This window comes from Thunnus maccoyii, chromosome 10 (genome assembly GCF_910596095.1).
Source record: "Thunnus maccoyii chromosome 10, fThuMac1.1, whole genome shotgun sequence".
Classification (NCBI taxonomy): domain Eukaryota; kingdom Metazoa; phylum Chordata; class Actinopteri; order Scombriformes; family Scombridae; genus Thunnus; species Thunnus maccoyii.
In genome coordinates, this window is record NC_056542.1 from 17,662,957 (window position 1) to 17,686,134 (window position 23,178).

The 23,178-nt window shown below is 40.9% G+C and overlaps 1 protein-coding gene across 3 annotated transcripts in view; it reads right to left on the reverse strand.

Moving 5' to 3' along the window:
- si:dkey-12j5.1 (probable assembly chaperone of rpl4) overlaps positions 1-23,110 on the reverse strand; it is a 26,743-nt gene extending 3,633 nt beyond the window's left edge. Inside the window, exons 1-10 of one of the 3 annotated variants that reach the window (XM_042423151.1) lie at positions 22,945-23,110; positions 22,669-22,778; positions 22,407-22,553; positions 22,151-22,303; positions 20,621-20,733; positions 20,391-20,514; positions 17,242-17,334; positions 16,313-16,381; positions 8,551-8,604; positions 3,649-3,801 (exon numbers count right to left, since the gene is read on the reverse strand). In XM_042423151.1, coding sequence (XP_042279085.1) covers positions 3,649-3,801; positions 8,551-8,604; positions 16,313-16,381; positions 17,242-17,334; positions 20,391-20,514; positions 20,621-20,733; positions 22,151-22,303; positions 22,407-22,553; positions 22,669-22,778; positions 22,945-23,011 — 1,083 coding nt within the window. In that variant the 5' untranslated portion in view covers positions 23,012-23,110. Of the gene's footprint in view, positions 1-3,648; positions 3,802-8,550; positions 8,605-16,312; positions 16,382-17,241; positions 17,335-20,390; positions 20,515-20,620; positions 20,734-22,150; positions 22,304-22,406; positions 22,554-22,668; positions 22,782-22,944 lie in introns of all 3 variants that reach the window. The other 2 variants (XM_042423149.1, XM_042423150.1) reach the window with 2 other exon arrangements.
- Positions 23,111-23,178: the final 68 nt, after the last annotated feature.

Consider the following 23,178-nt stretch of genomic DNA (forward strand, 5'->3'; position numbering starts at 1 on the left):
TGATGAATGCCACAAATTTTGTGTAGGATTTGATGGCATCTAGGGATGATGTTACAGATTGCAACCAACTGAATACCCCTCACCTCACCCTCCCCATCCAAGCATATAAGAGAAGCTACGGTAGCCATGAAACTCACAGGCCCTCTCCAGAGCCAGTGTTTGGTTTGTCCATTCTGGGCTACTGTAGAAACACGGTGGTGCAACATGGCGGGCTCCGTGGAAGAGGACCTGCTCCCTATGTAGATATAAAGGGCTCATTCTTAGGTAGCGAAAACACAACAATTCTGAAATTCATGTAATTATACATTAATTAAAACATACTTTACTATACATGAATATAATATTCCATCTCTGACAAAGTTTGTTCTGCTAGATGCCACGAAATTCTACACACTGGACCTTTAAATCACTCATATGTGCATCTTAAGCACAAATCTGTTCGTATGAGTGGTTCTTGCATGAGGCCCATTCTGGCATAAACCAACATGGCAGCATTCATAGGGGAGACACTGCTGTAGAGAAGAGTGAGGGAAGTTTGACTCCAAGGTAATGAAAGTAACGGCTCCAAGTCTTGGTAACAGAATTAGGCCTTTAGAATTTAATACAAAACAGAAAGTGTTTGCTTCAGGTGCACAGCATGTCTGGAGCTGAATGAGGTCTCATGTTTATGGACATTATACTGCAGCTTGCGGGAGTTTTGTTTAATAAAGTACAGATTTAACAGGGAAAAAGTAAGTAAAAAGTGAAAATTTGATTTCATTCCTCTATATTTACTTAATTGCTTTGGATACATCTGCTTTGGATATGGTCCAGCGTAGATTAGTGCTATCTTTATTTGTCCAGTTTGCAGTGAACAAAAATGTAATAATAAGTGCTAATGTACCCTTCATATTAAATTGATCCTTTGTCCTCCGTTTCTTGGTAGAGACATTTTCCACGACTCATGTGGCAGAATGAAGACAGGCTGATTATGTGGTGAAAGCCTAATCATTCCATCATTGTTCACCTTCTGTTCCACATCTATGCTTAACTTCCCCTTTCATTTCACCTCTTCTTTCATTTCATTTCTTAATGCCTTCATTCTCCAGGCTCGTCTCCTGACCGTTTTCCCCCTCGTACGCTCCGTCTTTGGATTTCTTTCACTCACGCACTTGCACCAAATGACTCTCCTGTCAAGGAGATAGATACCTTTAAAGTCCTGCTTGCACGCGCACGCACTTCTACAGTTTAAGCAGAATAATGCTAAAATCTGGCTCTCTATGTACCCTCGATCCTTCTCCTCAAATCCCCTTTTTAGACCAGACAGAACACTCCTACTGTACATCTCTTCATTAGGAGGAGCAGAGCGATTAGACAGATTGTTGCAACACTTTTTTCCCTTCTCTTATTTTTTTCTTTTCTTAACTTCTCTGTCTCACTCAGTCATACAAACAAAACACACACTTCTTCACTGGCCGCGGTGCAACACTGACTGAGATTAGACCCTCTTGAGTGTGAACAGGGCATGTCGCTGGAAGTCTCAAGAGGCCTGACCGCAAACTCACACACACACACAAACACACACACACAACCTAACACCTCAGTCCTCCAGTCACATCCTTAGTGAGGAAAAGGCATTAAAATTACATGACAAGCACACCTTGGACCAACCCTACCCACAATCCATGCTCATGAGATACCCTTTCAGCCACATCAAATAGTAAAGCTTTTGACCTCCATTTGCCCTAGCTGCCTCTGTGCACACTTGCACACTTGTACACACATACACACACACATATAACATTGTCCTCTGTGCATACACTGCAGATCCTTCCTCAATCGCACCCTATCTGGCTGAGACTCAAATTCCATTTCACGTCCGGTTTACTATTGATTTTACCCTGGCCACTATTCACCAGCTACACCCCCTGCACCCACACACACACACATCCCCACACGCACACACATACACACCCCACATCCAATCTGTCCCCTTCCTCGCCTCCCCTTTCATTCTCCCACTCCTGCTCACCCTCCTGCTCCTCTCCTACGCTTCTTTCTTGTCCTCTCAACCCATCCATTCTTCCCTATCTTCCCTTTTTAGAGCATCTCAGCTGCATTGTGTGTTTGTGTGCGTGTGTGTGTGTGTGTGTGTGTGAGTGAGTGAGCGTGCATGTTTATCGATCACAGAAGAGATGAATAATGAAGTCATTTTTTAACAAATAATTAGATATGCAAGTTGGCACACACAACCATAATTAAATATGTGCATCCACATACGGTGTGCCTACGCATACCCGCATGCTTTCTCTCACTGTCTCACATCAAACACACATATACACACACACACACACACACACACACACACACACACACACACACACACACACACACACACACACACACACACACACACACTTACTTAGCAAAGTCATAAAGTATGCAGAGAAGTGGACTGGCGCCAAAACAAGCCGTTGGGCTTTGAGGCCTCATTTCCATGTTGGAGCCCATTTTAACTAGCAGACTGACTCATCGTTAATAATTAACACTCACAGTGACGCTCAGAAACAGAGCTCTGATATAAACATGGGAGAATCTGGACTACACAATGTACAGATGCACACACATATGAGCAAAAGCACCGAGCTAAGGAATTAAGTGCATCATGAGGGGGGCTGTTTTCTCTCCACATTCCGCCTCACCTTTTCAAGGTCTTGGTGCATTTACCTTTCACATTATTCTGCGCCTGTTGCTTCACTCGCTCCACAAAGAAACAGCTATGCTGTTTACTTGTCACGCTCTGATGCCTCACCCAATTCTTTTACCAGTCTTTCACCTTTTTATTCCTTTGCATTCTGTCTCTCGGTGCAAAAACGCAGATCAAATCTATATGCGCACTGTGCCCTTATTTTCCTCCCCGCAGTTTCTTCAATTCTCCCCTCTTGGCAGCTCAAAGCCCACCTCGCTCCTGTCTCAGTCGTGGACATCCCCAGTGGATGCTGGTTAGACAGGCCTGTCACTACACTGCTGGCCAGAGAGACAGACATCAATATATTGCCACTCTACTGCCCCTACTCATCTGTAGAGGAACACAGCGGGGCGGGGAGGGAAGGAGGTTGGGGCGGGCAGGGCAGGAGGGAGGGAGGGTGGGAGGGAGGGAAGAAGGGGAGATGAAAAGGAGAGGAAAGTAAAGAGAAGAAAAAAAAATCCCTCAGTCTGTGCTGTCTGATTTACAAGCCTATTGGATTTTAGACTAACATGAATCACTGCCCCATAGAGGCATTGCTCCCTGACAGAATGACAGAATGAATGAGACACATCACTCCGAGTGTGTGTGTGTGTGTGTGTGTGAGTGTGTGTGACAGAGAGGGGGAACAGGAGAGAGAGAGAGAGAGTGGGGTATATTTAAACCTCTTTGAGATCATATAAAAAGACATTTCTGTAGCAACCACAGAGGTTCACGGCATTGTGTGTGTTCAAAATACTGCATGTTCCCTTTCTCTGAGAAGAACAGGTTTTTAGCAGTCTTACCTATTGTGACAGTACTGGCTGTAACTATTTGTACCCATAGTTGCAGTGCAGTGTTTAAGAATTAGTACATATCAGACATGGACCACAGCTATATGTGTGTTATCACTAAGCAGCTCCTTGGCAGATGTAATGAATTACCTTTTTAGCATTGGTCAGGTGCAATCTGGCCGCCTCCTTCAGTGCCGTCCATTCCTCCTTCTCCTCCTCAGTCACTTCTCTCCCCTCCCTTACTTGCTGCTCCTTTGCTTTTTCCAACTGGAGGTGGCACACCCAGCCAGAGAGATACCACACCTGGGAGGCACAGAGAATGAGAGGCAGGTTGGTGGGGGTGGGGGGGTGAGGGGGCGGGGGGGCGTGAGGCGCAAAGATTCAGACAGAGAGAAAGTGTTCTTTGTTGCAGTAAGTGAGCTGTGACAAGAGAAACAGATTTGTAACCCTCACGGAGCATGTCTGCATGAAATCCCACATCCTTCTTTGACAAACCGTTTTCACACATAACATGGAATGACACACACACAAGCAATCCATCACTCACATAATAACTGTCAACCCGATCCAATCCTGACACATACTGTACTCATTTACAAATGTTGCATGAAAACAAATATACACGAGCACATACTGTAGCTTCGCAATGAATTCAATCCCGTGATTTGTGACTTGACCACCCTGTTATGCTGCTACCAATTACTTTTTCCTCTTTCTGTAACAAAGATGTAATCACTTCATTAAAAAAAAAATGCAAAAACATAATATAATAAAATGAAATAAAATAAAGAAAATAAATTCCCTCTAGCAAATATCTACTTTGCATTTAAAATCGTACTCACAGGTTGTGTTATGGACAATATTACACTTGCTATCAACTTGGAAGAATGTTTTTAATATTTATGTTTTCCCAACTGCTAATTTGTTTATTCTACATCATTTCTCAATTCACATATTTATCATGACTGCACTTCTACCTTGATAAAATTTGTGGAGGAACAAGTACAACTGCTACAGTCCCGGGGCCTGTTTCAGAAAGCTGGATTAGTGGGCTAACAAGCTAACTCGGCCTTGAGTCCTGTTTTCCGGTTCTATAGTGGTGGTTCATTTTTCGCCATGGGAACTTCAGCTACACACCATGTTCAGGACATTAAATACAACAATGTAAAATGCCCGCCTCCTCAGGAATCAACTCTCTGGAAACATGGCATCACCATTCCTCTGGCCATTTTGAATAACCTTAGTTGTGCACAGTTGTACATTTTCTTACAAAACAAAAAAACCAGCTGAGCTTCCTTACTTTCTATGCTTTCATCAAATGTGAATGTCTGAGGTGTTTCCAGGCATTACCTGCCGTTACCCACTTTGTCAAAACAAGACAGCATCTATAACATAACAAGTAGTTTAGAATACTATAGTCACCAGTAATGACTTAAATGAACTGTCGCATATTGATGCATGACTGATTTGGTCATTACACTGAGGTTATCTGTCAAAACATGACTGAGACAACATGAGACACTTGCATAGGCTCAATATGACGACACAATACTATATTAATGATAAGTATGAATATTGTACATTATTGGCGGGCAGTGATAAGCAGCAGCAACAGTGTTATTTTTCATTACTATGCTTTTAGATTGTTCTACTACTTATACAGATACACCCCCTACTTTTATAGTAATATGCTGAAGTTTCAGCATATTATAATAAAACTTACTTACAATTAAAAAAAACAAAAACAAAAAAAAACAGGCTTATATAAACATGGCACCTAATTTGTATTGCTTACTTCTACAGTCTTCTTGAGTGCTTCTATATTATTTCATTTCTGCATATTACTTTTTGCAGCTACAATGTCTACTTAATAACACAAAAAAAAGCATCCACGCACTCCAGTCTCTGCAACATTCATTAACTGAGGGAAGCTTTTGATGAAAAGACCTTTTCTTTGAGCATCAAGTAGGTTCAATTGTCAAATGTTCTTAAATACACTGCTTTAAATCCATCCATGTTTAAATTACTGGCTTTTTGTTCCAAATCCTGCTTCATTTACAGAACAAGATCAACACTAGACTTGACTGAGCCATTGTATCTCTTGACCCTCCAGTAGGTTAATGTATTTGACAAAACAACTTGTTTCGTAACACAAAGCTGTTTTCTTAGCCCAATGTATTCAAATATTTGCCAAAAATACATAATTTAGCTTCTTCTGTTGCAAGCGCGTAACCCTTAGCAAGAGTCTGACAGTTCAAGACAGTACGCTGTTGTATTAGGTGTTAAGGGCCTCTTAAGCGGACACTGACCTTAACTTGGCAGATGAAAATAGGTTCAGAAAACCAAAGGCATTTTTGTGAAATAACTTTGTTGCTCAACATAGTTCAAACAGTCAGGGGAGGCACACTGTTAACTGTAAGTTAGTATTCTCAAACACACCAAAATCAGCATGTTTTATTTTTTTTCCATGATCACACATTTTTCTCCCATATAATTTCATAAGCTGCAATACACTTGCTCCTCCACCTCTAAACACAATCACATTCAACTTTCAGTGAACCTGGAGGTGTGTGTACACTTCACATCTAAGGCCAAAGATCACCCACCCACTGTTCTTCGAACACCAAGACACGAATATTAGCTTTATTCATTATTCATTGAGGGCAGAGACAGTAGGGCCCTGCACCTCTGCCAAATCAACCATTTAGCTAACAAACACATCAAGGCATGCCTCACTGAATTCAGAATTGCCACTCAGCCTGCTGAGTGGGAGGCTACCCCCTGCAGCCATACTTATCAGAACAACAGCAGCACTGGATAAATGTAGTTTCTATTACTCTCATGATTGCAGAACTAGCAGTATGACAATTCTTTATCATGGAAACATTTTCTGTGAATGCAGAACCTAGAAAAAGAAATGTTCTCGTGTATATGTGTGTAAATTTGTGAGAGAAAGAGTGAAAGTGGGTCACTTAAATCAGAAATTTTAACTTCCGCACAGATGAGAACCACTATATGTCTTCAGCAAAGCTAGAACAAGGCTTAAAATACTTTATAGATTGTCCACTGTGAAATATTTGTGTATGTGGTGAAGATGACTTCTGCAGCTGCACTCAAAATTAAAACATGAGAAAGTTAGCTAATTAAGAACTTCAGAGAATCCACTCTACCCTACCACAACCCCAAACAGAAGCACACATAATAAAATAAACGCTACGTCTGTCAGTCAAATCACTGCGACTATTGTCATTTCAAAGTGAAGGCACATCTTAGTTCCCATATGGTGCTGCTGAGGGAAGAACAAAAGCATCATGAATCAACGGAATACCTTTGAAACAAGATTTGCGAGGAACTAGCACAGTTGTTTGTGCAGACTTAACGTTATATAAGTAAGGTTCCAACTTTGAGATACGCAAGCGTAAGGAGACGGAGGCGAGAGCTAACAACTTATCTACTGCACTTAAGAGAGAAAATAAGAGAGAGAGAAATACAAAAAGAGGAAGAGAGAATGAGGATAAGGAAGAGTGAGTATAACGTAGTCTGGTGTGTCTGTCATACATTTCTGACATTATTAATATGACCCTTGTAACATAACATAACTGGGATACGATCAGACAAAACATTCTCTGACCATTAGAGCTGGTGACCGTATGCGTGTGTGATTGGCTGAGGACCTGCTCAAATTGAGTGTCACAGCTGTGCATATCTGAAGTGAGTTTAAAAGTTCAGGCCCCTGATGACTGCTCTCAATCTGTCAGCTGAGGGGTGTGTGTGTGTGTGTGTGTGTGAGGCTGAGCCTGAGGTGGGTGGGGTGGGGGAGAGAGAGACACTGCTGTGCTCCTCTATCTGACACTCAGTGGCACACCTTCACTTCCTCAGCTACTAGCAGGGGGGATTTAGAGCACGGCGCTAAAGCACAGAAAATACCGCCATTTACGCCCCTCTCTAATAAGCATTCAAGTTCTCAATCATACTCTTTGTGTGCCCACGGAAGTGTTGAGAGCAAGAAATGAAGAAGCATGGGTGTGTAGACACGTCTTTGTGCACACGCACGCATACACACCCACACAAAGTGGTTCAGCTGAGGCAACTACGAGTAACTGCTCAGGTTGATGTGTTCTCCTTGCCACTGGGGAAAGATTTGCCTACAAGTTGTTCTGATCCAGCAGTGGCTACTGTATCATAATAATAAGACTGCCTGTAAGGTGACACATTCATTAAAGTGTACATTGAAGATTAATACACACACATACACATCCCTGAACACAGAGTTTGTTCAAGAATTGTTAATTAGTCAGGGCAGACTAGCGTGATAATCAGACTGAACTGCCATTTTGTTTCACTTCATTCATTGAGCTTGACATTGTGTTCATGATAGCCAGCTTCTTTTTGGGAGAGGGGAGTTCCTAACCTTTTGATCTGTTGCCCTGACCAATCAGTTAGGGTACACTGGTCGAGGTACTCAAAGGATGCAGAAGCAGTTAATTGGAGCCATTCATCTACAGTTTTTCACAATGATCGAAGAGATAAGTTGTCATTTTTGCAAGTGTACTTGCAACTTTTCTGTACTATTTCTCATGGATGTAGCTAGGAAGCTATAGCTGTGTAGGGAGTTGATGTTTCAATTCTTAATGCCTGCCAGCAAAGCTCTGTTTGGTCAATTGCATCTACAACGGAGGGAAACAGCAGTCATTGTACACAAAACCAGACCAATCTGTATGACTGAACAAATCGGAAGTGTGGCGCTGGGCAATAATTCAGAGGTCTGGAGGAACCAGGCGAGAATCGGACATGTTGGAAATACAAAACCGACTGGAATACAAAAACCACAATACAGCAGATTATAGACAGCTTAAATCCTGGATTTCTGCTGCATTTTTCTTTTAGCTCAGAAAATGAAAAAGAGGCAAAAAATCTTGCCTGCATTTCGATTTGACACCGGATGAAAAATACAAAATGAAAAAGAAAAAAATATGAGTCAAGACAAGAGTCAAGCTGACCATCATATACTTTTACTAAACAAAAAAGCAGGGTCATCACTTCATTGCTTACCTGAACGACCTCATCATCCTCCTCTAGAAGACCCTCCACCACATCCACCGCCATCTGATAAAGACAAAGAAAGAGACATACACTGAGAAATAGTATACAATTTAATGAAAAGTTGGAATGTATCTCTATAGGAATCTCTATAAAGAAAAACACCAGAAAATAGTCAGAAAACATTCATCAGCACACGCTTGTGGTACTCTATCTCTTCTCTGATACAGCCACAGCTGTACCGACAAACATATGGGTGTTGTGCATCTCCCAGGCAGCTTGATCAATCTGAGTGATCAGAGGGTCTGATAAGCGCCAATGAGGCCAGTGTCCCATACACAACGTCGTCGATACTAACAAGACAACAGACATGGCCATCGATAGATGCACTCACCAGTGCTTATCGCAGAGTCAATAGTCACTTTAGCTGCTCTGCTCGATAGCCCTTTTAATCCATTCACCGACATTAACAGTCAATATATTCTTTGTATTCGCCCTACTCTATAGGGCACACTTTAAACCTAAATATCAGCATGACACGTTGTCTATATTTAACCCACTCACAAGTATATCTCTGAGTTTCTCTCTGTGGTGTCCCGGGGACCCATTTATGAAAATGGTGGGTGCCAAAATGTAATCAGATTTGTAAAGCTGCACACAAATGAATGCATGCATTTTTCCCTTTACACAATCAATTTGAACCTCTACACTCCCACAATCAACCATAAATGGTCAATGCAAAAGCCCTCATGAATATGGATGTACATGTTGTTCCTTTGGAGAATGGCAGCAGTAACAGAAGAATGTTTGAGAGGCTGACGGCTCCAGCAGCTGTTAATGCAGTCGGTGCAACAAACGGAAACAATTCCCAAAGTAAAACAAAGTGAAGACACGACAAGAAACAAATTGCTGCACACTGTCAGGGTATGACACCAAAACTCACTGCTTGTTATTTGTTAAGCATCTACTGTACATATAGACACATGCATGCTGATGAGACCACACACTCAATATCTAAAATACAATATACACTGTATTCATTTATATTTACTCCAAAATCCAGCATACAGGTGTTTCTCTAATTTACACAATCAGTATAGTCATTTTTACACACAAAAACTATATAAAAACTGAAATCGTACTAGAAGATATTATTAAAAATCTATCAGCACTCTGTTCTGCATTTCTTTAAAGCTATTTGATGTCATCTTGGATTTCACAACTGATGATGATAATTCCATCAGTAAGTTATCGTGGTTGAGATGAAAAGGTATCAGTATATTCACGTTTAATATCGCAGAAAGGCAAGCCAGACTTTCCTGAATCCTGCCACCTGCCACATTCTGGCATCATCCTGGTATTTCAGCAGCACTGTGCTGCTACACAACTGACAACGAGTGCGAGCACCACACAGCCCAGCCCTCTCCTCTGTGCTCTGAGGGTTGGGAATGTGATGGTGACACAGCGCATTGCGCTCAATATTTCATTACTAGTTCAATAATAATTCACAGATGTAATTGGTTAAGATTTGAGTTGGCTTATATCTTTTAAAATTGAAAGGTGCTTATGGAATAGTTATGGCTCACTTTAAGTACAAGCACAAGTAACACTGCTGGCTTGAATGTTTATGATAAAGCTGTTCTATAATTAAAGTTTGATATTAAGTGAAATGAAATGTGTGAGAGGAATCATTATACAATCTGGTTTCAATTCACCACCTCACCATCTGTGTTGCCAATTTCCCCTGTCTTCAAAATGTTCGTACACATGGGTCAGAGTTTCTGTACAGGTGCACACATTCTCCCGTCAAGTTTGTTTTTATAAATTCCAACTTTTTCGTGGGAAGTGAGTTATGTATCTTACGCAACGGTTATAAATGAGACCCCAGGAGAGGTGGTTTTGAGGTCTCAAAGGAGTTTAATGTTGACCTTTGCCATAGTGCACCACCTTCTGGGTCAGTTTCTGTGGGAAGTTTCTATTACAGAAAACAGTCCTTGACTAAAGAAGGCTGTGTGTTTGTTTTGTTCGGCCTCTCTTCCTGCAGATTCTGTGTGTGTGTGTGTGTGTGTGTGTGTGTGTGTGTGTGTGTGTGTGTGTGTGTGTGTGTGTGTGTGTGTGTGTGTGTGAGGCGCCAGGTGATGATATATTGATTTTTGTCAACTTCAGGTTGGAGGCGACTGTTAGCCAATCACCCGTGTTGAAGGGCAAGAATAAAAGATACGCACGCACCTGTGCACGCAAGCACACATGACTGCACAGTCGCACACTGCAACAAAGCTACACACAACAGTGAGCACAAAAAGCAACACTTGTTTCTTGTTAAGGCGGTCTTATTAGCTGGAGAGCTTCCTAATTTTTTTCCCCCCCTCCCACTCTTTGGAGTTCTCTTTTCATTAAGCCTACGTGGTTCCGGTAACAATAAAGAGGTCTGTTGCCTGGGACTGAGGATGAGTCAGGTTAATTGAGAGTATCTCGTTAACAGTGTGCAAATGTGCATGTCAGGGAGTCAGTTTATTGATTGCTAGATCAATTATCAGCTGAAAAGCCATTGTCCCTAATTAATTAATGACTGATTAAAAATACACAAACAAAAACACCTAATCCCAGTTGATGATGAATGGATTCATGCCCAGCGTCAGAATTATCTACGTGACTTTCGTTGTATCACACCAATGTGACAGACACAGATAGACACGCGCGCACACACAGTAATTCAAGCCAAGCACCAGATATAAGAGATAGGAGTAAAGATCTGTCTGCGTATTAAACAACTGATAGAACAGGCAGTTTTAGAGCAACAAAAATAGAACAAGAGATATCTGGGAGCCACGATAAGTGAGCAATGATAACCATTATATCATCTCCAACTGCACTCCTTCCTAACTACACTGGTCAACCCGGGGGCGAGTGATTAAAGATTCAGAGATTCTTAAGCCGCTTCACGCTCTAAACAACAACAAGATTAATATTTCCGTGAAGATAAGGGGAAGAGAGGGGGTACTATGAGGGAAAAAGTGAGAAGATTGGGAGGAAGGGTGCAAAAAAGTATCTTAATAAACAATGCAGAACTGGTCCATGAACAACAACAGTGCAATGCAAAGACATACACACACACACACACACACACACGCACACACACACAAACACACATATACCAAAGACACTATGTACATGTTGTCCTCTTTATTTCAAGACCTGTTTAAGGAAAAAAAAGCAGCACTCTGGGGAGGAACTCATTTATAATGGCCATTGTGTGTGTGTGCAGTTTGTGTGTGTGTGTGTGTGTGTGTGTGTGTAATCTTCAGGCAATTTTGTTTAACAGAATCATTTTACCGGAGCGCACAGCAGAGACAGGAGAAAGACAAATCACTTTACAAGCGAGGGCAAGCCGTATCTCTAACACACAGAAACCCATACACACACGCACGCACGCACGCACACACACATACAGATACACGCACAAACAGGGACATCTACACTTAAGTAAATAAATCCTGGGGTTGTCAGTGCTAACTGTACTTGCAAGCAACATTGGAAAGTACAAGCTGCACTCCATTGTGAGTTAAATTTAAGAACAGAAATGTTTCAATGAATAACATGAAAGCAAACAAGAGTGACAACGACAGGCAGAGTAACTCTACCCATCAGCTGCCGTGACAACTACGCCGAAAGACACCATAATGGCTGTCAGGGGAGGGAATCAGTCTGTTTGTCTGTCTGCTGTGTGGCAAGTGAATTAGTGGTGGTGATTGGTGATGATGATGGTAATATGTTTGTGTGTGCGTGACAGTGAGAAAACAGTGATCTCTGAGGGCCGCACTGTTACTATCCAGCATATTTCTTTTTTATTAAAACCTTAAGTAACACGTCAATATAAAAAGCAATAAAGCAGGAAATGAGAGCTAAAAAATAATTATTGCTTCCATTCTCGATTGATTACTAGATTCTTTTTCAAATTGTCTTATCGTGTTTAAATATCTGAAAATGTTAAGAAAAATGCTCATTGAAATGTCCAAAAGCCAATGGTGACAACTTCAAATTGCTTCTTCTCTCAGGCAAACAGTTTAAAAACCAAAGCTATTCAATTTACAGCTTTAGAAGAACGAAGAAAAGCAGCAAATCCCCTCGTATGAGGGCTTGGAACAAGCAAAGGTTTTGCATTTTTACTTGATGAATTTACTTACACAACTAACCAATTATCAAAATTGTTTTCAAAAACTTTGTTCAACAAGTTTAAAAATTCTTAAAAGGTATACTATACAGGATTTTCCTAAAAAACAATGTATAGACTCATAGAAAAGTAATCCCTCTCAATCATCACTTATGACCCACCAGAAGTGTGTGGCAGTGTATGTATCTGCAGAGACTCTGCCCTCTGCCTGTATTTTCTTATTTTCTTATTATTTTGCTGTGTTCAGCCGGGGAGGAGGGGCCAATTTTGAATGCTGTGTGTTTACAAACACCAACCAACAAATCCTGCATAGTACACCTTTAAACAAAACATCTGGCAGCTGGACAGTAACCTACAGTTGTCCCCTTCGTGTTTTTCTTCTACTACATTTCCATTGCAGCTACAGAAATCATGCCCAAATATGGCATACATTCAAGTGCTTCTCCTCAAAAAACAATCAAAAAGGGAAAAGAATAAGACTTTGAAAAGCGATCTTTGGTGACATTTTTCCTGAGACAGAAGATTGAAGAGAAGAGTGGCAGTCATGTAACTGATGTTTTCATGAATTTATTAACCCAAAAGCAACACTTTTACAATGTTGATGTCAGGGTTTCCATGCTCTTTACCCTGTATTAAAGTTAACTCAGGTATCATAAAATACCCACTTTCCCAGCCAAATTTGCTTTCATGTTGAGCTGTTCATGTGCACTCAGCTTATAAATTGAAAGGAAAGCTCTACTACTACTACTACTCTTTTGAAAATCAAGGCCTTGACAGATTTTACAATACAAAGATTACAAGGTATTTGATATATATAGTTGTAAAGCTTCAACAATTAGTTGATTATTCGATTGAGAAAATTAATTGCCAACTATTGTGATAACTGATTAATCATTTTGAGTATTTTTTTAAGAAAAATGTAGCATAATGCATTCACTTGAGGAAAAAAATTGCCCTGTATTTCTGTATTAATGAGATAATTATTTTGGAAATTCTGAGAAAAGTTTCCATGAAAAAAAATTCTGCTCTGTTTTTCTGAACTAATGAGATAATTATCTCGGAAATTCTGGGAATGGTTTTCATGGAAAAAAATAATTCTCGGTTTTTCTGAAATAACGAGATACCTCAAAATCCCAAGAGAAGCTCTCAATCTTACTTGAGAGCTCAAAGTAAACATGTCCCGCCTCTTTAGTTTAATCCAATTTTATTTTGGTTTGAAACACTGGGAGATACTTGTGTCTTTGAGTAATATAGATGGTATTGTTATTAGTTTGTCAACTTTGGACAGGCACCTCAGGACAGGCAAAAATGTTTCATCAAAGCATAAAAATAGATGAAACAAACACACCAGACTGCCTACAGAGCTAAGAGGTTGTTTTGTTTCCACATACCGGTACAATTGGATGATTCGACTTTAATACTGTTACATCTGGACATCTGGACCAGCGGTCTTTATGATTTATCTGATAACCTACTGGCAAAATAAAACTTACAACAGGTCAAACATGAGAAAAAAGTACAATTATGTTCATAAAAGAACACAGAAAGAACAAGAAAGAAAACACATATGTATCTTTCAGGACCTTCACCTCGCTCAGAGATCATTGTTACCATAATTACACTACACTTACACAATGAGATTCAGCCAGAGGCGTTACCACAGTCAGGCTTCTGAGGTATCTCGTTAATTCAGAAAAACAGCGCAGAAGTATTTTTTTCCATGAAAACTTTTCTCAGAATTTCTGAGATAATTATCTCCTTAATTCAGAAAAACAGGACTTTTCTTTCTCAAGTGAATGCATTTTTTAGTCCTCTATGATAGTATACTGAATATCTTTGGGTTGTGGACTGTTGGTCAGGGCAAAATAAGACATTTAATAATAATAATAATAATAATAATGATAATAATAACTTTATTTGTATAACACTTTTCATACAAAAAAACACTGATTGACATTTTTAACCATTTTCTGACATTTTAAAGACCAAACAATAATCATTAGTTACAGCCCTATATACTAGTGGTATTTACACACTTTTTCCTACTTTCAGCTTATCATTATCTTTGCAGAGGCTGTCCACTGATGCTGAATTAGAGACCGTTAATGTCATGTGAAATTAATATGATATATATACGTATATAATAGTAACCTTCAGTGGTTCTTGTTTTGACTGTCACCTCGTAAAATTATCACAATGAGATGCTGTCTACCCACTTAAGACAGCCTTTGGGGAAAACATCTAACTGCCATTTTTTGTGATTTAATCTGTCACCACCATGCACTACAATGACTTAGAAAAAAAATGATTATCCAGATAATATCATACATTCAGATTATTTGGCAATCACACTGATATTAATCAAATTTTCAAAGCCTTGGCTCAGTTTGGAAGACCAAACAAAATATTCAATAGGGAAAAAAATACAGATAAATGGTCAGATTCTGGCACCCTGCTATGAAGCACACAACTTTACACAGAGTTTAGAGTTGTGAATAGATTTATAGTCCATAGGGAGAGATAGTGAGCACAAAATTGAGTATGTGAGCGTGTGTGTATGTGTGACAGAGGAGTAGAGGACGGAAAGAGAAGAGAGGATGTTCCAGTCCCAGCCTGGGAGGAGGAGAGACGGACAGAAAATAGCTTGCTTCTACTCTAGTTCCACCCTTAAACTCAATTTCCGTCAGAAACTTTTAAAATAGCTCATGGCTAAAAGCAAATATGACCATGTGCATGGGAGTGTATATGTATACATGCGCACACAGCAAAATATTCGCTTTGTAAAGCATTCAGACTGTGTGCAGTTTCTGTTTCGGGCTTGATGACACCAACAGGAGGATGAAGACAAACGACATGTCAGAAACTGTGGACCGAGACGCTGTCATTTTACTGATACACCTGACAGCCCATCTCCCACACACACACACACACAGACACACACAGACACACACAGACACACACACACACACACACACACACACACACACACACATAACTGGAGCTGAGCTGTTTGGGTGTGAGAGGGGAAAAAAGGACACTGTTCTCATTTCCTGTCAGTAATAACCATAAACCACTCAACAAGAGTGACTTCATATTAATCACTAGATCACAACAGAAAATAGCTGAACTGCTGTTGATGTGGCAGTAATCACAGAAAATGACTTCAAGCATTAATGACTGTTAGGGGTTTTAGCACTGAACTGAAGGCAGTGAGCCACTAAAATCAAGGCCATTAATATGGGAAATTGATCAGTGATTTAGTAGACAAGTGCGCTGTATCACAGATATGGCAGCAATTCATCAGTTGAGCTTCCTTCCTTTTTCTTTTTTTATTCCTTCTCCCCGTCCCTCCTCCCGCGTGCGCCCCCTTACCCCTGCCCCTTTCTGTAAATACCAGTCTTCAATTATTAACACTGAACTCTTGACGGGATAAAGACCAGGCATGGCCTTCCCAATTTCGGTGCTATTCACTAGAAGGGAAAACACACACACACAGAAAACGCATTCACATACATACACAAATGCCAGGCTGCCTTCCCGCCATAAAAACATACACAGAACCGACAGCAGCAGAAAGTACGAGCACAACAAACAACATTTTACCTCGTATTCCTCGGCCTCGATGAGCAGTTTGGCTGTGGTGATGCGAGACTCGTACGGAGGGATCTCTTTCTGGAAAAAAAAGCACAACACCGCTACCTTTACAGTGACTGTTTACACAAGCATCCACAGTTCTTCCAGTGTCTGATAATAACACAATCCAATTTTGATGTACAAAACGTTCTGCAGCTATGTGGCTGTTAATCACAGCGAGCGCGTCGGCAGCCGAAGCTCAGATCAACCTGCTCTAGAAGATAAGAGTCATAACAGTGGTGCCACTGGGATTTTTGTCTTTAATCATCACCCCTACCCCACCATATCCCCTTTTTTCTCCATATTTGAATATAACCTCAAGTAACATTGATTTGGTGTAATTTAGAACACATCCTAACTTTGACATTGCAGCCATTCCCTTCCCTTTGTCAAATTCCCTGTAGAAATGTGCTTACTTATCCTTTATTCCTTTACACACTATGCTGGTGTTGCCTTGCGCTTTCACATCCACTCTCTCCACAAACTGTGGACAAACACAAACACACACACACACACGAAAGCACACAGGTTTGTGAAGAATTTGTTCCATCTCTCACACACACACACACACACACACACACACACACACACACACACACACACACACACACACACACACACACACACACACACACACACACACACACACACACACACACACACACACACACACACACACACACACACACAGGTTTGTGAAGAATTTGTTCCATCTTTTATTTTTATTATCCTTCGCTTCGTTATCTCTTACTCTTTATCTCTACTGGTGTCCTTATGTTTGAGCTTGCTGCAAAAGCACACTGTGACAATCCTGTTAGTTGAAAGTGCTGTATAAATAAACTGGGATCTTATGAGGGCTGGTTGCTGTCAGAAAAATACCAAGCAGAGCTCCGACTCACCTGCATGTCTTCCTCTCTGCTGGAAGAGGCTGCACTCTGTTTTTGGGCAGGTAGCCACAATCCAACACTCTTCAACAGGTATTCTCTGCCTTCCTAAAGACCACAAAATGGATTTACATGGAAATTCATAGACATGTGTGTACAACTAAAATCACAGAATAGTCTACAAGGATGTACTCACACATATAGATGAATGCTGTAAACTAAAAATGAAAGCATTTCACTCAGTTTAATAGATGAATTATACTTCTTAGAACTAAATGTGATGACCTTTCAATTAACCTGAGATACATTTAATTACTTTCCTCAAAAATTATACTGTAGTGAGGAAATGTGGGGGAGGGTCTCTATCTCCCTGTGGACACTCGTAGGGAAGATTTCCCATGTAACTGAGAGGACTGATGAGTGATGACTCTCATCTGTATCAGAGGGTGTGGAGGATCACGCTGGAATAAAAGTGTGCATTGAACGGCCAGACGACGCATGAGAGAAGTGAGAGAGCAGGGAAGAAGCACCTGGTGAAAGCTTCTAGTCAAGAAAAGTCCAATTTTTATCTCAGCATGAACTTTCAGTATTACTCTGAAGGGGAGCTGTTGTTGGGTCTAAACAAGGCTAGGAGGAGAGGACTGTGTTGCACGCTTCAGAGGAGCTTTAAGGGCCCCTATAAGATAGTATAGAGGGTCACAGAAGCGTTGTATCGTGCGGCACCAGTAGGGGAGGGGTCAGACACCATTTTACATTTCAACCGCCGTAAACCCTATTTGTCTCCCTGTCCAGGGCCATGGGCAACCCAGGACAACTGTGTATCAGGCCCTCCAAGGCAGCTGGAGGGGGTCCCATGCCGGAGCAGAATCAATAAGAGTGCTGCTGATGTTCTCTGGCAGCGGCAGCCATCGCCACCTGACTGTGCTACATCTGTCTTGCAGCCTACAGCGAATAGGGGTGAGCAAGGAGAAGTGGGGCCATTACAAGGTCCGAATTCTGGGACAATGGGGGAGGAGACCCCTAGAGGAAAGGAGGGTGTTCAGTCACCAGATGGCTACAGTGGAGACATGGACACTAGTGCGCCCCTGGAGCAACACCGGGGGATGTACCTGCTTCCGCCAGGAGGAGGAGGGGGGGGACTGTCAACTTGACTGCACGAGATGGGCATTCTGTGCGTGAGAGGAGGGCACCCATGCGGTCAGGGGACTATGATTTGTCGTGCTAACTCGAGGATGAGTTATCTCCATTACAGAAGGGAGGAGACAGTGAAGACAGCCAAGTAGTGGATCCATTCCTGTGTTAGGAGGGGAGGCTGGACACCTCCTTCAGGTAGAGAGAGACCAGGGACTAGTAAGTGCATTTGTCTGTGCTTCATGGGGCTGTTATCATCCTGACTCCATACATCACCTCACGCTGTTACGCCGTCTCAAGCAGGTCGTCTGCCGTCACTGTCTTGGCATCCCGGCAGCAGCAAGTGTTTCTGTGGGCACTTCCTGGTGCTACGGGAGACTCCATGTTGGCGCCCCTGGTCTTGTGACCAGACCAAGGCGAGATAAGTCTAAACACTTTCATGTTTAATGTTTAAGAGTTTTTTGTCTTGGTCTATATTTGATTTATCTTACAAATAGATTTTAATCATTTGACACCCTGCCAAGGACCCATTAAGAGGAAAGGCTGGAGGCTGAGGGGGCCCTCCCCCAATTGGTAGAAATGGTTCTGACCTGCCTACAGTTCGGAGTGGTCCTTACTGATTGATGTGCATTTTGATACTGCGTTCCATTAGTTTGCAGTGTACTGATTGCTGTGCGTTTGGTGCTGTGTGCATTGTTTCTCACAGGGTGTGTGCCAACTTTATCCTAATTCACTTGCAGCGCTGTGTGTTGTAGGGTCGTAGGGTGGCCGCCAGCGCCTGTTAGGGGTTGACCTCTGTGGGGGCTTTTTGCTTTGGCTTGTCTAGTTGTAGTCTTAATGAATTTATATCTTTAATAAAGGCTATTTTTGGTACCATATATCTGTCTGCGTCATGAATATTCTCTGACCTCTGACACCAGCCCAGACCGGGTCAACAAAGGTGGTGGCAGCCTTACGCTACCTTAAAATCTTTAACAACTACTGTTCATTACAGTACTAAGGTATTTCAAGAAAGACTTTGGTTGCTGTATGTGGGATTCTGTGAAATGTGTCTGGAGCCAGCCTGACCCCCACAGCTTTGAGCTGGTATTACAAGTCCACTTCAGCTCTACAGTAGAACTGACTGTTCCTCAGTTTGGTAATATGAAGAAGAAGAATGAAGAATGTTTTCAGATAGTATGGGGTTTATTTACCTAGGGTTTGAGATATCCACATTTAAAACCACACCAATACAGTCAAGGTGAAAAATTCTCACAGCACCCCAAAATTATACGAAAAACTCTCCACAATCAATGCACTGGTTACTGCGGATAATCACATACAGACATAACCATGTACAATTTTCACTCCATTTTAGCCTTTGTTATAAAATAGTTCCCCAAAAACACAGGAAGAGAGTTATTATGTCTTAAAATGTCAGGATAGGCGTCAATACTTTTGTAGCACATGTTATTCTACAAGATAAGAGCACAGGAAGTAAGTTCTTATCACTTTTAAATTTCTTGCAAACACAAAATGGTTCACATTCTTAATGAGCATTCTTCATGCTCCTCAAAAGTCTTTCACTGAAAGGTTCTGACTTGAATGTTGTCTGCCTTTAATCTTTTGATAACGGTTGATAAAGCAGCAATACTTGGAATATTTCTGAAAAGTGCAACATATTTGAACATTTATAAAAATAGAGAAAATATTCATTCTTACATTCTTCTAAACTCATTGTCAGATGCTTCATAATGCAAAGTTCTTGTGGTATCTTTTCCAATTTCAGTTCAATTGGCTGCTCTCTCATCTTGCTCTCCTTATCAGATGACTATATGACCTCAATGATCTGCCCAGTAATTAACATTCCTATCGGCATGACCCGTCTGTGTGCGTGCGTGTTAATGTAAGTGTCCATCTGCTGATTAATGGCATACAATTCAATTTGCTCAGAATAATTAACTCAGCAGATTCCTGCTTTAATGTGGTGATAACTCATCCTGAGTGTGCGTGTGTGTGGGTGTGTGTATGTGTGTGTGTGTGTGTGTACTGACCTGGTTTCTCTCTGTACTGAACAGGTAACTGGCCATGAGCTGTAGAGCCTCAGGGTTGTCATGGTTATACTGTAATGCGCTGTCAATGAACTCCCTGCACTTATCTGCAGCTCCCTCCTCCATGCTACATGTGCACACAAACATAAAGAAAAAGTCAAATCTCAACTTATTAGCAGTGACATGAAATGAGGTTATAAGTGTCAAAAGTGTAACTCTGTGCTCTCATGTACCAGAGGTCTGTTAGGTAAATCTCAGCGATTGAGCAGTAGGCCACACTAACATCCTTCATTGTGGGGAGTCCAGGGTCCTCATCTAGTGGGGCAGCAGCTCCGGCCTGAGGCTGCTTAAAGAATGGAGGGCAGATGTCTTGAATTGTACATTTCAGATGATGTAACTGAGATGTCAAATGTTCTATAAAGTATAATACATTTTTTTTAAGTACACATGCATTTTTTTTATTGACAAGTAATATATCCAATGAAGTAAATCACTGCATAACTTACCTACCTTGTACCCTATATTCCTAGAGAAAGTCAAATTGAATTATTATTTAAAGAACAGGTTCACAAATTTTTCAAGTCTGTCTTAAAACAATATTCAGGTGCCCAAATGAACATGGAAGTAGGTTTTTCTTGCCATCATCATTCCTCCTGTTCATACTGGCCATTGGAAGATTCCTTCATAAAGGCACTTACAATGTAAGTGAGAGACAAAATCCACAAGCCTCCTTCCTCCATATTTAAAATTTTATCTAAAGCTGATATGAAGCTTCAGCTGTCCAAACTACTCAAATCAAGTAAACATCTTTCAACATTGCAGTCTTTTTAGTACCAAAGTCCCTCTTTTTGTTACTATCCTTCCACCACAACTCTGGGGAAACAAAGAGGGAATTTTTATTTTATTTTATCTCAAAAGACTGTAAATGTAGCAGATATCCACTGATATGACTGACTCAGACTGCTGAAGCCTCATATAAGCCTCAGATAAACTTTTAAATGCGTTTTTGCAGAAAATGACTGTGTGGACACGTTGTGGATTTCCACCCCCATCACTTACATTGAAAGCACATTTGAAGGGGATCTTTTAATAGCCAGTATGAACAGGAGGAAGAATTACAGCAAGGAAAACTGCCCCTGAATGTTGTTTTAAGACATTCTTGAAAAATTGTGCACCTATCCTTTAAATTATGAAGAATATGTTCACTTTTTAAACATTGAAAAAATAGGAAATTGGCACAATGTCTACCATACTTCTTGTAAATACTGCAAGCACAAATATTGAAATCAATACCGATAATAAACACATTATAATGTTGAACAACTTGCAAATTCAATTGGAATGTATTATTAAAAAATAAGACACTGTTAGATTGTGAAACTATGTAACAGAATATATTTATCAAAACTGTGCCATTATTACATTATTATTATAACAGAACACATCCTATGATATTTTCTCCTTGGCCTTGTTATTTACTATATTCTTGTATTCTATCAGCCATAGATGACATTTTTCCTATTTTTTGTTTTTAGTCTAACATTTCACTTTTATGAGACAGGAACACACAGTTGATAAATGTCACTTTCAGATGGATAATGATGCATATGATATTTTCAGACATGCCAACAGCACCCTCTTGTGAAAATAATCTACATTACACTAGCATAAAGCCTAGAGTACAGAGGCATTCCCCCCTTGTTCATGTTAATAACTGCTTATGTGTACTTATGTTACTTGAGTGTGTATGAGTGTGCACTCACAGTGGCCTGTGCTTGTTTTTCCAATGTAGAGAGTAGGACTTGTATTCCCCTAGTGTAGTAGTCAATAGCCTCCTGGCCTGTGTGGATCTGTCCCAGGTACATGTACTTACTGTGGCCTACATCTGGGCTCAGCTCCACTGCACGCAGAAAAACCTACAGAGACGTGGTCAAGGAAGCTACAACTATCACAGCATACAGCATCAACCGGTGACATACATGCAACGGCACTGACACAGAGAAACTACATAAAGGATATTCCTTTAGCCTTCTGTGTGTCTCCCAGTTCGGAGCAGATGTGTCCCAGCATGTCTAGAGCTTGCAGGTTGGTGGACTCCAGGTCCAAGGCTCGTTGACAGTAAAGGGCAGCCATCTCAAAGTCAAAACTGTCCATGCATTCCTCTGTCTGTACAAGAGATGATCACAAGAAATATGCAGTAGATGACAATCAGAACATTAATACAACATTTCAAAAACATAACAGGTCTTGGTCCTGTCCTAGGGTGTCTTGTCAGTGTGACCTTCTCTAGTAGTTGTAGCACAGAGTACTTCTCAGCTGTCTTCTTCTTGGCTTTTTCATGCATTCTTAGTTTCATCCTTTCCTGAGGTGACAGCATCACAAATTCACCATCTGCTATGGTGAGACAAGTGGAGAGGTAATGTTAGTTTAGTCTCATTTTGGTCAAGTCAAGAGCTGAAAACAAATCATATTAACGGGCTAATTTCAACAAACTGCTTTCTGAGAGGTTACACATTGTAAGTAACGAGCAAAATGTTAAAACCACTGAACAAATTACCCTTGTTTGGGCGGTTGTCTTTCCTCTTTGGTTTGTTTTTCTTTTTGCCCTTTGCCTGTCCTCCCATGTTGATGAAAAATACGTCTTGTATGTTCACAATTTATTTATTTAAAACAGGCTATCCCCAAGGTGTAAATCTTAGACACGCGTGGAAAGTAAGTATAGTGGATCTGAAGACATACAGTGCGCATGCCCCAACTGGGTGGCTACTACGGAGAGTGGTAGTGGACATAA